The sequence below is a fragment of the Petaurus breviceps genome, unplaced genomic scaffold, assembly GCF_028583685.1.
Source record: "Petaurus breviceps papuanus isolate PSGF00001 unplaced genomic scaffold, PetGlider_PUasm1.0 126, whole genome shotgun sequence".
In the NCBI taxonomy this organism is placed as follows: Eukaryota; Metazoa; Chordata; class Mammalia; order Diprotodontia; family Petauridae; genus Petaurus; species Petaurus breviceps.
This window is the reverse complement of record NW_027185655.1, coordinates 9,843,866-9,857,163: the sequence shown is the minus strand read 5'-3', so window position 1 is coordinate 9,857,163 and position 13,298 is coordinate 9,843,866. Positions and strand designations below refer to the sequence as shown.

General features: G+C 40.8%; 1 protein-coding gene across 2 annotated transcripts in view; it reads right to left on the bottom strand.

Moving 5' to 3' along the window:
- Window positions 1-13,298, bottom strand: part of FRAS1 (Fraser extracellular matrix complex subunit 1) — a 485,111-nt gene that overhangs the window by 165,691 nt on the left and 306,122 nt on the right. For both annotated transcript variants that reach the window (XM_069092754.1, XM_069092760.1), the window contains 2 exons: window positions 9,623-9,707; window positions 1,115-1,441 (listed from right to left, as the gene is read on the bottom strand). In XM_069092754.1, the coding sequence (XP_068948855.1) occupies window positions 1,115-1,441; window positions 9,623-9,707 (412 nt within the window). The remainder of the gene's footprint in view (window positions 1-1,114; window positions 1,442-9,622; window positions 9,708-13,298) is intronic.

Sequence of the window (13,298 nt, the reverse complement as noted above, 5' to 3'; positions counted from 1 at the left end):
GAAGAGAAGACTCAGGAGAGAGTCATAGTAGTTATCTTCAAGTATTTGAAAGGCTATTGTGTGGAGGGAGGGTTCAATTTAGTTTAGTCCCAAAAGGCAGAATGGGGAAAAGTGGGTGGAAGTTGCCAACTGGAATTTTAGGTCTCGTGCCAGAAGCACAAGGAGCTGTCCCAAAGTAGAGGTAGTGACGTCCCTCTACCTCGGAGGTATGCAAGTAGGGGTTGGACAGCTATCTGTCGATTGTGTTACAGCAGAGATTATCTTGGGGTAACTCCGGTTTGGACTACATGATCCTGAAAGTCTTTTACAAGCTCATATTCTGTGGCCCTAGGGAATCCCTGAGAGGCCACCATAGGCCATCCACATCATTCCGTCCTTCTCTGAAGCCACTGCAATTTCTGTGCTTCCTTCTTTTTGCTTTTATCACCACATGCCTGAAGATGTAAATGCAACTCAACCTTCCTCAAAATCCATCTAAAATGACTCCTGTTCTTTCTTACAAGTCGCCAAGGGCTACCTAAGGAAGTTCCACCACTCACTCAGTCCAACAGAGGAAGATGTGCCCCCTAAGAAGCAGACATTTTCAACAGAGCTGCTCACTGGCCTACTCTGTCATTATCTCCACGGAATTCAAGTGGACATTCAATGGGATATTCATGGGGATGGGAATTCTCCCTTTTCTCCTTAATGAGTGGATGGGCCCCAATAGCAAAGTGCAGTTACCCTTTGTTGACACTACTCCCCCAAACCGAAATGCCATCACTTCCCTCCTCCACCTATCCAAATCCTAATTTTTGTCCTCCTTGGAACTATCAGGCAATTAGGTGGTACAGAAGTCTTCCTCTTTCCTGAATGTCCATAGTTTTTGTGATCTGTACCACACAGGTCAGAATTGTATTATGTTCTTGTGGTATACTCTGCTTTGTGGCTATGTCCTTTCTCTCCAAAGAGGTAGCAATACCATTAAGGACAGGGACCATGCATTACACTTCTTTGCTGGGCACACAGTAGGAACATAAGAAAACATTTGTTCTGCACACATTGACCAGAATATAAGAGAACACATTATCAACACGAGCATTCTAGCTTAAAGGCCAAAGGGATGGATGCTTACCTTTGGCATGATTTGTACTTTGAACAGGATATTCTGAAAGGAGTGCCCATCACTGGCCTGCAGGAGAATAGCGTCAGAAGTACTGGCTGACCCATCATGTGTGTAGTAGAGAAAGCCTCTGGCCAGGTCATCCAGCTGGAACTGATGGACAGAGGCACCTGGATCACGCAGTGGCTGTTGGAGCTGGCCATAACGAGGGGCATTTACCACCTCCACTACCACATCCTGGGGGTTGTCATCATCTCGGATGTCCAGCAGCTGGGTAGTGATGGCGGCACTTGCCCCTGTGCTGATGCGAAGAGCTTCATTCCTCAGCAGATAAGGGGCCTGCAGAGCAAAGACAAATGATTACTCAGTTGATTTTAAAAGGGTCTAAATGTCCAGAGAAGAACACAGTGGGGTCAAGAGTCATGAAGGTAAACACCAAACATATCACAAGCTGCCAAACCACATTCCCCAGAAAAGTCTTGAGCTAAAGAGGAGACTGAACCATATCTAAATGGCTGTTCTCACAGAACTGCCACCAACCTCTCACCTATACCTTGGAAACCCAGAGATTTGATGAACCAGATATCAAGGGGTCATCCAGGATCATGTGGTCTCCAGAAATCAGGGAACTTTTTATCCTCAATTCCAGGATCTCCTTGGAAGTCTGCAATGGACCCCAGATCCACTGAAAAATCCCCTTCCCCTAGCCAGAATGCACTGACAAACTGGACTTCACACTTTCAAGTTTCCTCCAGACTATGCTAGGTGATTTCTTCATCCCCAAGGTCCAGAAAAGGACTCTTCAGAAAAATAATAGACCTGAGAGATATTAACAGTATTAACAGCAGAGATAGAAATACGAAAGCCAAGCAGCTGTGGGCTTATAGGGTCTTACATTATTTTGGCTATTATTCAGTCACCTTTCAGTCTTGATGACTCTTTGTGACCTCATTTGGGGGTTTCCTGACAAAGACACTGGAGCGATTTGCTACTTCCTTCTCCAGTTCATTTTACAGATGAGGAAATTGAGGCCAACAAGATTAAGTGACTTGCCCAGGATCACACAGCTAGTAAGTGTCTGAGGCCAGATTTGAACTCAGGTCTTCCTGACTCCAAACCCAATGCTCTATCCCCTGCACCATTTTTCTGCCTCTCTTGCATTATACTAAGTGACACATACATGTATGTCTTTTTGGGGTGTGGGGATGTGACTGGAACTAGAACTAGGACTTCACTGCTACAAGAATCTCCCCATGAGGAAAGTTTGTCCTCAATATTAACTGGTACCTGCTCTGTAAATCGCATTCTTAGAGAGCTGCCTGTGGGCACTGAGAGGTTAGGCAGCATCAACACAACCAGTACGGGTCAGAGGCAGAGCCTGACCTCAGCTCTTCCTCCTCTAAAGCCAGCTTCCTATCAATGATGCCACGGTGTTTCTCACACCAAGGCCACTGAAAGAGGAAGACAGCACAAAAACTGGGGCGATTGGAGCAGCCTTCATGGATGAAGAGACACCCAGAGGCACATGAAAAGCCTCTGTTTACCTGCTTCTACATGGCTGAAGTGTTGGTAACTAGCACTGACTTTAACTACGAACAATGACACCACTAATACACTTCCAGGAAACTCTATGAGCACAGGTTCTATTGGAAGGAAACTGGTTCAGTTGCTTGGCATAGCCCCATGAGTAGGATTCCTGGTCAATGGTATTAAAAGTTCTTGCAGAGGCGGCCAGGTAACACAGTGAGTAAGAGCACCGGCCCCAGAGTCGGGATGACCTGGGATCGAATCGGGGCTCAGAGACTTAGCACCCACCCAGAAACACCTGGCCGTGCAACCTTGAGCAAGTTATTTAACCCCAGTTGCTTTAAAAAAAAAAAAGTTCTTGCAAATGATGGAAGAAATGGCAAGTTTGGAATCATGACCTTTGGGGGTAGGGAGAGTCCATTTGGTTATATCTCTTACTCCAAGAATTCTAAGTTGGAACTGATGAAATCAAGAGTACTAATGGAAGAATGAAATCTCAGCAGTCAATGTGCATATTTCCAAGCACCCTTTCCCCAGCCCTGGACCGTTCCTAGAGAGGACATGTCCACTAAAGCTTCAGTAACAGTTGATCACCCCACCATCACCCTCAGTGACTTCCAGTAGCTCCCTATTACCTCCAGGAGCAAACACAAAATGCTCTGCTTGGCATTCCAAGCCCTTCATAACCTGACCCTCTCCTACCTTTCCAGCCTGTTATGCCTCCTTCCCCAACATGTAGTCTCTGATTCAGTACCATTGACCACTTGGCTGTTCCATGAATGAGACACTCCATGTCCAGCCTCCAGGAATTTTCTCTGGTTGTTCCTCATCCATGGGGATGGAGTCCTAATAAAGCTGCCCCAGCCCCAATATTCTAACTTCCTTATAGGCCCCACTGAACAGCAGGCCAACTGCCCCTGTGTACTCACTCACCTCCCCCCCCCCACACACACACATTCAATACTCTGACTTCTTCACATATGCCTCACTGCTCACTAGAATAACAGGTGTGTCCATGAACTTCTATTTCTCACAGAAAATAGCAGGTGCGTTCATGTGATGGGATCCCAGCCACTGCCTCTAGCCAGCCCCTGCCTCCAGACCCATTCCTCATATTTCCCAAAGAAGCAGCAGGTGCATCCATGCACTCAACCACAACCATACCCATCTAATCTCAGACAGGACCACAATACCCAGCCAATCAGAAAGCAGCACCACCAGGATGTCCGAGCAGGATGTGACCCCAAAACAATGGAAGGGACTTTCCCTAAGTAAGCACCTGGGCAGTAATAGCAAAAGCTGTCCTTTAGGTGAACTTGTGACATAGAGGGGCTTATTATAATATCATTACTGTGTATACATACCCCCCCCAAATGGGTTTTTCTGTATGCATTGTGGGTTTCACCATGACTGGGACCCCTCCCTTATTACCTAATCCCTTAGCAAATCCCTGCTTCTTTTTTAATATTCATAATTTCTGTTGTGTAATCAGCATGTTTACCCTATAAAAATCCATCTCGCTCTCTCTAAAGTTGCTGGTTCCTCTTGGAACTTAGCCTGCTTCATGAAAGGCGTCAATCTCAATAAATGCCCGTACTTGGATTGGAGGTGGTCAGACTGAATTCTTTGAGACAGCTTCACCACAACACATCATGAAACTGCAACAGTTTTTGGTGTCCCTGGGTAGGCAGCGCCTAAACCCTAACAATGTGCAGTCTCCCTCCTCTGCTCCAGCTGCTGACCTTCCTTGGCATCCTTTAAGGCCCAAGTAAAATCCCGCCTTCCACGAGAAGTCTCTGACCTCCTTCGAGTCTAGCTTTTTCTCTCTTTTGTCCTGTATCCAGCTTGCTTCGTATATTCTTATTTGCAATCTGCCTCCCCCGTCAGACTATAAGCTCCTTGAAGACAGGGACTGTCTTCTGCCTCTTCTTATCTCCAGTATTTGGTACAGTTCCTGACATACCATAGGTGCTTAATATTTATTGACTGATAGTTTGAAAGAGTCTTTTGGGAGAAAAGCAAAACTGGCGTGATATTTTCCCCTGAAAAAGTATGATTTGTGGGCTTAATGACCGAAGTCATCCCAGAATTTGGATTATTAGCACTCAACGGCAGTGCCTTTGTCTTCTATGTGATGTGTCTCCCATAACACCTATTACAGGGTTCTCTCCACAACAGCAGATACTTAGGAAACTGTCTTAGGGAAGACTAAGAAAATACAAAAGCAAAAAATGGAATGAGGCTTACTGAATTATGATGAGTGCTTTAATGCAATTAATTATCTCCTAAAAGGAAAACCTCACCCCTCAGCTCTCTGGGGTAAAAGTTGTGGTAGACAGCTCAGGTTTCCACACAGCTGAGGATCTGACCCCTTGACCTTCTCAAATACTTCAAGGTTCCATGTTTCAGTGAGAATCACAGATTCGCCTAATTGGAAGGGAAATATAATTGGAGGGGTCACCAAACCCCTCCCATACCTGACAACAACTGCCTCTACCATTTCACTGCCATGGGGCCACCGATGTAGATTACAATTCTTCTATGACTCAGCTGATGGTCCTAGAGAGTTGGGGTGACCCGAAACATTTATTCCTCTTGGCCAACAAACCTACAAATCCATCAAAGTGCCCCTTGTGCTATGTGGGGGAAAAAAACCCTAATCATTCAGAATGGTAATCTTTTAAAAAACACATTATCTACTTCTTGCCTTCTTATGCAGAATACATTTTTAAAAATGTTCATATTTTCTCATCGTAGGGTCAAATCACTATTATGAATATTTTATATTTGCTAATATTAGCAAATATGAAGTATTTGCTAATATTAGCAAATATAAGATATTTGTTAATACAGGTAATGCTGTGACCCATTGAGAAGTATGTTTGATCCCATGCTAAATTACCTTAGTGATTTTTGAGCCCTTGAACCTGATTTTTCTAATTTTTCCATCTCCTCTCATTTCTGTAAATGGTTCTGCCTGTAGGAGCCTCTCTGTCCCTTTATAATTTGTTGCCACTAATTGGCTATAGGCTGGGAAACCAGGGAACACCTTGTTAGAATTTTGTGTTAAGTAAGAGTAAACAGGGTCTGAGGAGGGCATCAGGGGCTTGCTGAGCTTCACCTTGAATAGGACACTCTAGAAGGAGGATCGTCCCTCAGGCATGTGGATGTGGCAGGAAGAAGGCAAGGCGCCATCAAATTCTCTGAATAAATATTATCATCATCATCTGAATAGTGTTCTACTTCTAAGTTAAGAAATTTGACAAGATCATGCCCTAGGGTAGGAAGAAGGCAATGGGCCATCAAGTTCTCTGAATAAATATGACAACAGTAACAATAATAACAATCTGGATAGGGTAGGAAGAAGGCAAGGAGCTATCCAGCATTAGACCTGGTGAATTCCCACAGCATATGGTATTACGAAGTAGGTTTTCTTTAGTGTTAACTCATGTTCTTAACATATTGTAAACATGATCATGAGTGTTCTTTCAAGATGAATTAAAGAGCTAAAATCTCATCAAAAAGCCAAGGCCAGGAGCCAAGGAAAACATCGGTATCCTTTGGAACAGAAATGTGTAACTTTTTTAACAACCTACTTTCTTTAATCCAAATCTCTTTCTTAGAAATCACATGAGTTTTCCCTATCCTACTGCCACGTTCTCTACATAATACACTCCACATTAAAGTAGTATTAGTGCTGTCTGATTGACGCAGCATTACCATGGCCATGTGATATGAAACTAGGGGATTATCCACCTCCCGAAAGACCAGTTGGCAAAGTCCAAAGCTGTGAGTATATGCACGGGAATGACCCCGGTAGACTGTAATGTGGACAGCAAGTATTAAGACATAGTGGAAATGGCCAAATTGATTTACTTGATGATGTCTCAGAGAAACTCAGAAGCCTGCCAGAGAGAGAAGAGATCAAAAACTGGCAGCAATAAAAATCATTAACTCAACAACTTCCCATCCCCCAAATCCCACCTTTAGAAAATGTCACACACGAAAAACCTTCTTACCAACAGGCAATTGAGTTTCTGGCAACACCAACTCCATATTTTAAAAGCACTTTGGGTTTCAACTCAGGTCGGAAAATTTTTTGCCAGTACTAAACCTAATCCTTTGGCTCACTCAGTGGAAATTATTTTGTTAAAAACAGAGAAAGAAGGGAAAAAACCATTGGCAACCAGTGAATGAGGCCCTTTGGGTTCATGTTTATATGAAAACTATGTTATGTTTTAGTCACAGACACAAGAAAAATTTTATCTTGTCTCAAAAGTCATTCCATGTATTGAAATGTTTATGGAATACAGTTTAAATGCAATTAGTTTACAATTAATTAATTAGGGTTTGATCCCTGAGTCATCCCTAACAGGTAAATTGTATCTCTGATCACTGGTCATTTTGGGGTCTACACAGAACTTCTCTCAGCCTACACAGCTATTGCTCCTGGGCCTGTCTTTCTGAACACCTGAAGGGTGTTCATGTGATGACCCCTTAGGTGCATGAGGCTCAATGAATCAAGCTTCTACCACAAATATTTATGTCAGACATATAAACGCAACTTGTCAGAGATGAACGATGACAACAGAACACCATTACTCAGAGTTTTATGATATCTACCAGTACTGGTCTTATATCATACTCTTGTCTTCTATGCATACCACTGCTCATCAAACTATGACCAGAGGGCAAATCTGGCCTGTGAGCAAAGTGATTTTAACATTTTTAAATAGCATTTTATCATACAAGTTTTTAAAATGTAAAAAACATTCTTCCCTCAAGGCCTTACAAAAAATAGTGGCCCGGATCCCATAGTTTACTGACTCCTGCCCTATGTCTGGTCCAAAAAGAAGTGCATTCACATATTTGTTTCAGTGATTCCACAAAGTCCAAGTGATAAAACTCCCATAAACCATGCATATGAGCACCTAATCCGCCATTTAGTCTTCTTATAGAGTCGTTTGGTAGGAGGTCCGGGGACTTGCTGATGGTAACATGGCCAGTATGTGCTGGAGACAAGACTAGAACCCGAGTCTTTCCAAGTGAAAGGCCAGCTTCCTGTCCATTACACAACACTGTCATTATACTGGATACGTATGCATAAATATATAGGTTTATATGGATATATAAGCTATCCTATAAAAAATAGGACAGTCATTTAGCAAGACTGAGGAACAACCAAGAGACAATCTGACTGCTGTACCTTTTAGAGAATGTAAAAGATTTAAAGGCAGTATTCTACCATGATGGTTGATCTATGGAAGGTGAACAGGAAAACATGGGTTAGAATTAGTATAAGAATTAGTATAGAAAACAGTATAAGGAGGCGTTGCTGGGGTTTGTCATACTCATAGGAATAGCTACTACAGGAAAATCCTTTTCTTCATTAAAGTTTTGGATAAAAGATGTAATGCCATCCTCTCCAAACAAATAAAACTAACAAAAGTACCAATAAACTAGTATAATGAATACTCTAGCACCAGCAGACTGTAACCAAGTTACACCAAGCACACTTGTACATACAAGAAGACCCCATCCCCATCCCGCATCCCAACTGCACCTCAACCCAATTCCAAAAGGAAAAACAATGGTATAGGGGGTGAGGTGATGTCGGGGAATAAAACCAGCCCTGGAGTGGCATGCAGGCCACTTGGGTTCCAGTTACATGTCTTCTACTATGTAGGTAACTGTGTGACCAAAAACATAGTCTTGGACTAGACTGAGGATTCTTAACTATTTTGAGTCCCAGACCCCTTTGGCAGTCTAGTGAATCCCACTGAGAGAAATGATTATTAACAAGTAATGATTTGAGGAGATATGAATTTCACCCCTTTTCTTTTATATGCAAGACCTCAGTCTCTGAAGGTTAAGTTAACCTTCTCTAGCCAGATTCCACCCAGGTCGCATAGCTATTGTGTTCTACTCAGGTTTGGGTGGAGATAAATTCTTTGAACGGATTGCCCAAGGCTGGGTAACTTAGAAATAAATGACAATCAAAGTTCATGTCCAGTCACTCATTGTAATATTCATTTTCTCATTAATTGTTAACTAATTAAGAATTGATTGCCACCCTTAGGAACACCCCTCTTCCAACGGGCATATAAGCCACAAGCCTGCCGCCATGATTGACTTTGGTCTAAAAGAGAGATGGCCAAATGACCATCCTTTTATTGAAAAGCTGGCATTAATGAAATGATTCAATTACCCAGAAATTATGTCTCTTAAACCTTTTTAAATGTCACACCATGGACCCCTTCTCAGAATAATATTATTTTTAATGTACAGTAAGACACACAGAACCACGAAGGAAACCAATCATTCTGACATAGAGTTATCAAAATATTTAAAAAAAAACAAGTTAACAGATTCTGGACTGGTCAAGATGAACTTGATGAAACAAGCACGTCAATTACTCTTTAGCATCACGTGAAATTCCCTAATGGGATAGTCCCTGATGCCCTGGTACCTTGCAAGTTGAAAAGAGTAATAATTATAACAGTCTATATCAACATAGCTCTGCAAAGCTACATCTAGATACGCAGTGGAAAGTTAGTAGCTAGTCAGTAGAAAGTTAGCACTAATAGTTAGCAGAAAGTGTAGGTCTAGAACTGGAGTTTGCATTATCTCACTTGGTACTCATAAGATCCCTCTGGGAGAGGTAGGGTGTGTATTATGTTCTCTATTTTACAGATGAGGAAACTGAGGCTCAGGTAGGTGAATGGTTTAGCCTGAGGTTATAAAGCAAGGGGTAGAGAAGGGAATCCAGTTCTGACTTTGACTTGAGTGCTAGTCTTGTCTCTGTGACCCTACAGGAATATAAACTGTCCCCACTCTCCTTTTTCTCATAAAAAAAAAAAAAAAAAAAAAAAAGGAAGGCAGCAAGAATTTGGTGCAGTCCTTTATGATTTCATTGCCATGAAATTTGGTCTTGACCCCTGTGGTTTTCCAAACACATTGACTTAAGAAATCTACATTAGGTTTCGTCCTTACCTGTGTGGAAAATGCTTGGACACTGATCAATTGTGGTTCAGAGAAGAATTGCTGGTCACTCACTTTCAGGGAAAAATGGCCTTTCCTAAAACAAGTATCCAAGAAAGAAACATAAACAAAAGTTATAGTCAGTCGTTAAATAAGATCATGATGAAATTTATTTGTGTTGTACAAAAGTAAGGATTTGGATTAAAGATTGGTTATGGAATGGGTTGGGGGTGGAAAGACAGGGAGACTTGGATGCTACATCAGAAAACTCTCACTATCAGTGAGGGGCAACATGAGATTCATCTTGACAAGTTGCCTGGCCATTGAGGGGTTAAGTCACATGGTCAGTATGGGGCACCATGCTAGGCACTGTTGTTGACTTGTAGCGGGCTAGACTTCCTGATCCCAGGACCAGTTCTATGTCCACTGTATTATACACCCTCCTTGTGATGGGTCTACTGGAAATTAAAGCACAAGATTGATAAATACCCAGGATGAAGTAAGGATAAAATATGGCCCACAATTAAATCATTCAGTTCTATAGTACCAACATAACATTCTAGTTTCCTATGTTAAGTTTCTAAAATTCATAAAGAGAACATAAGGGAATACTATTTTTTCATGAGAAATGATTAAATGGACAATTTCAGAAAAAAACTGGGATGGCTTCTACCTAGGAAGAGATGCAGAGGGAAGTGAGCAAAACTAAAGGAACAATTTATACAATGATTACATTAAAAAGGAAATATGACTTTGAAAGATTTTTAAAACTCTGATCAATAAATTAAAAATGAAATAAATTTTTAAAACAGATTAAAAAAACAAGTAAAATAAATTTTAAAAAATAAGACCATGGGTGGCTAGGTGGCGTAGTGAATAGAGCACCGGCCCTGGAGTCAGGAGGACCTGAGTTCAAATCCGGCCTCAGACACCTGACACACTTACTAGCTGTGTGACTTTGGACAAGTCACTTAATCCCAATTGCTCTCCAAAAAGCCAAAAAAAGTTCAAAAGAATGAAGAGGAAGCATGCCATTCACCTCCTGATAGAGAGGTGATGAACTTTAAATGCAGAAAGAGAAATATGTTTTTAGATCCAGTGAACCTGGTTAATGCGGAATTTGTTTTGCCAGATTCTGCAAATATATATTGAGGGATTTAGGTTTTGGATTTATTTGTTTTTATTTTGAATAGAGAGGGAGGAGTAGTGGGAGGGGCAGATTAATAAAAAAAAAATACTGGCTACTTGAGTAACTAAGTCATTTTGACTATTATAAATACACAAATTCAAAATAAAGGACATATGAAGACATTATCTGCATCCAGAGAAAGAACTAATAAACAGAAGTATGTATGGAATAAGTTTGCAGATGTATACCTATTTGTGTCTAATGGGAGTCATTTTTAGGGTGGGAGGAGGGGAAAAAAAAGAAAGTCATTAACATGATAATGTTATATTTAAAAGGAACAGCAAGTTGTATATAATAGATATTTGCAGTTTCATGTGCAATCATCTTTTTATTATACTATGTTAATGGGAATACTTGTTTTATTCTGTAAACTAAAAACAAAATCAATTTTAGAAAAAGAAAAACAAATTGAGCAATTTTTAAAATGTACGAGTATACTCAGAGTTAAAGAATTCAGTGTTCGGTCTTGATCCTGCACTCAGAATTTCAGTTTTTAGACTACCACAAGGAAGCCCTTTCCCACAGCTGTCATCAGGAGCTGCTGATGAGAAGGCTGGAAGTCCTCCTGGCTGTCATTCCCCCATTGTGAGCTCTGCAAGGCAAGGGACTCTCTTTTGCCTCTCTCTGCCCACCCAAAGCTCAGCATGGTACCTGATACACAGAGGCACTTCATAGATGTTTAGTGACTGACTCATGGAAATTATATAGGGGAAATACATATACACATATACACATATATGCTGTATATATGTTTCCCCCTTCTAATATATATAAACATATATATTTCCCCACATATAATGCATCTACACGCATATATACGCATATATAGTTTCCCCCTTAAAACATATACAATAAAATATATTTCCCCACATATGTATACATATAATAAATATACATATATATATTATATATACACATACATACAGTTTCCCTCATATATAATAAAATATATTTCCCCACATATATATATACACAGTTTATATTTATACACACACATATAATATACACATATGGTATACACAAGACATAGAGTAGATGGAAGGCAGCCTTAGAAAGCACTAGAAAGTGGGGGTGGGGTGGGGAAGCTTCCTACAGAAGGTAATATTTGAGTTGTGTCTTGGAGGAAGGTAAGGATGCTAAAAGGCCTAGAGGTCAAGTGGCCTTCCAGGCACTGGGAAGCTGATTGGTTTTGATAGAGGGAGTGTCTTCATTAGGAGTTCCCTAGGAAATCGCAGGTCCAGTAGAAAAACAAAATTGTGCTTATGTATTTCATACGTATATATTTGGTATATCCTTTTTGCAACGGCCTCCTAGCTCCTCTCTGCCATTCCACCCTCCATACAGATACTAAAGAGATTTTTCTTCAGCATAGATTGACCCCATGTCATTCCCTCACTCAATAAACTCAATTGCTCCCTATTACCTTCAGGGTAAAATAGAAACTTCTCTGTTTTGCTTTTAAAGTGCTTCTAAACTTAGCTCCAGCCTTAGCTTTCCATCTTTATTATGCATTATTCCCTTTCCCAACTGCTTCAAACCCAGCCAAATTGATTTTCTCTGTGTCTCACACAGGGTACTTCATCCATGACCCACCTCTGAGTCTTTCATTTCTCTTCCCCACACCTGGAATGTGCTTCCTTTTTCCACCTCCTCCTCACAGAATCCCTCACTTCTTTTAAGATACAATTCAAGACCAAAAATTTTTAAATGAATGTTAAACATTGTTTTTAACATGTAATTGGAGAAAAATTAAATGCTAAATAAATAATTTTTTAAAAGATACATTTCAAGAACCACTTTTTAAATCTGGGCTTTGTTCATTCCTCACCCCTCAAATGCTAGTGTCTTTATTAAATATGTTTTATTTCCTTTATATTTCTTGTGAACATATTTATACATGTGTGTGTTGTCTCCCAGATAGAATGAGTTGGTGAATCTGCAGCAATTCTCCCCATAATGGTGTGTGGTCTCCTTCAGAACTCAGGCACATTTATTACTCTTGCTATGATTACAGTTAACACTGAACTTTTTTCTTTTGGAGGTTGCCAGTATCATCAGCAGTGAGTTAATACAAAAAGAAGACTCCATATTCATCTCCCTGCCAATCTGCCCAGGCCCTTTGTGGCAGAACTGGAATGGGAACTATTCAGTCTGAGAGTAAGTGAAGGTATCCAAAGATACTCAACCAATCCTCCTTTCTATGCCATTAAATCCATGTGCCTGTTTGCACTCACAGTCAACTTAAAATGGTTTGCACTGTGGATGAAAAGGGATGAGAGAGATAATCCAAAATAAGGATTAATCTAAATGATGAGATGTCTCTTTCTTCCTTTTTTACCTTCTATCTTTCTTTCCTTCCTTCCTTCTTCCCTTTCTTCCTGCCTTCTTTCCTTCCTTCTTGTTTTCCCATTATTCTTCTCCCATTATCCTTCCTTCCTTCTTTCCATTGTTCCTTCCTTCTTTCTCTTCTATCTTTCTTTCCTTTCTTCCTTCTTTCCT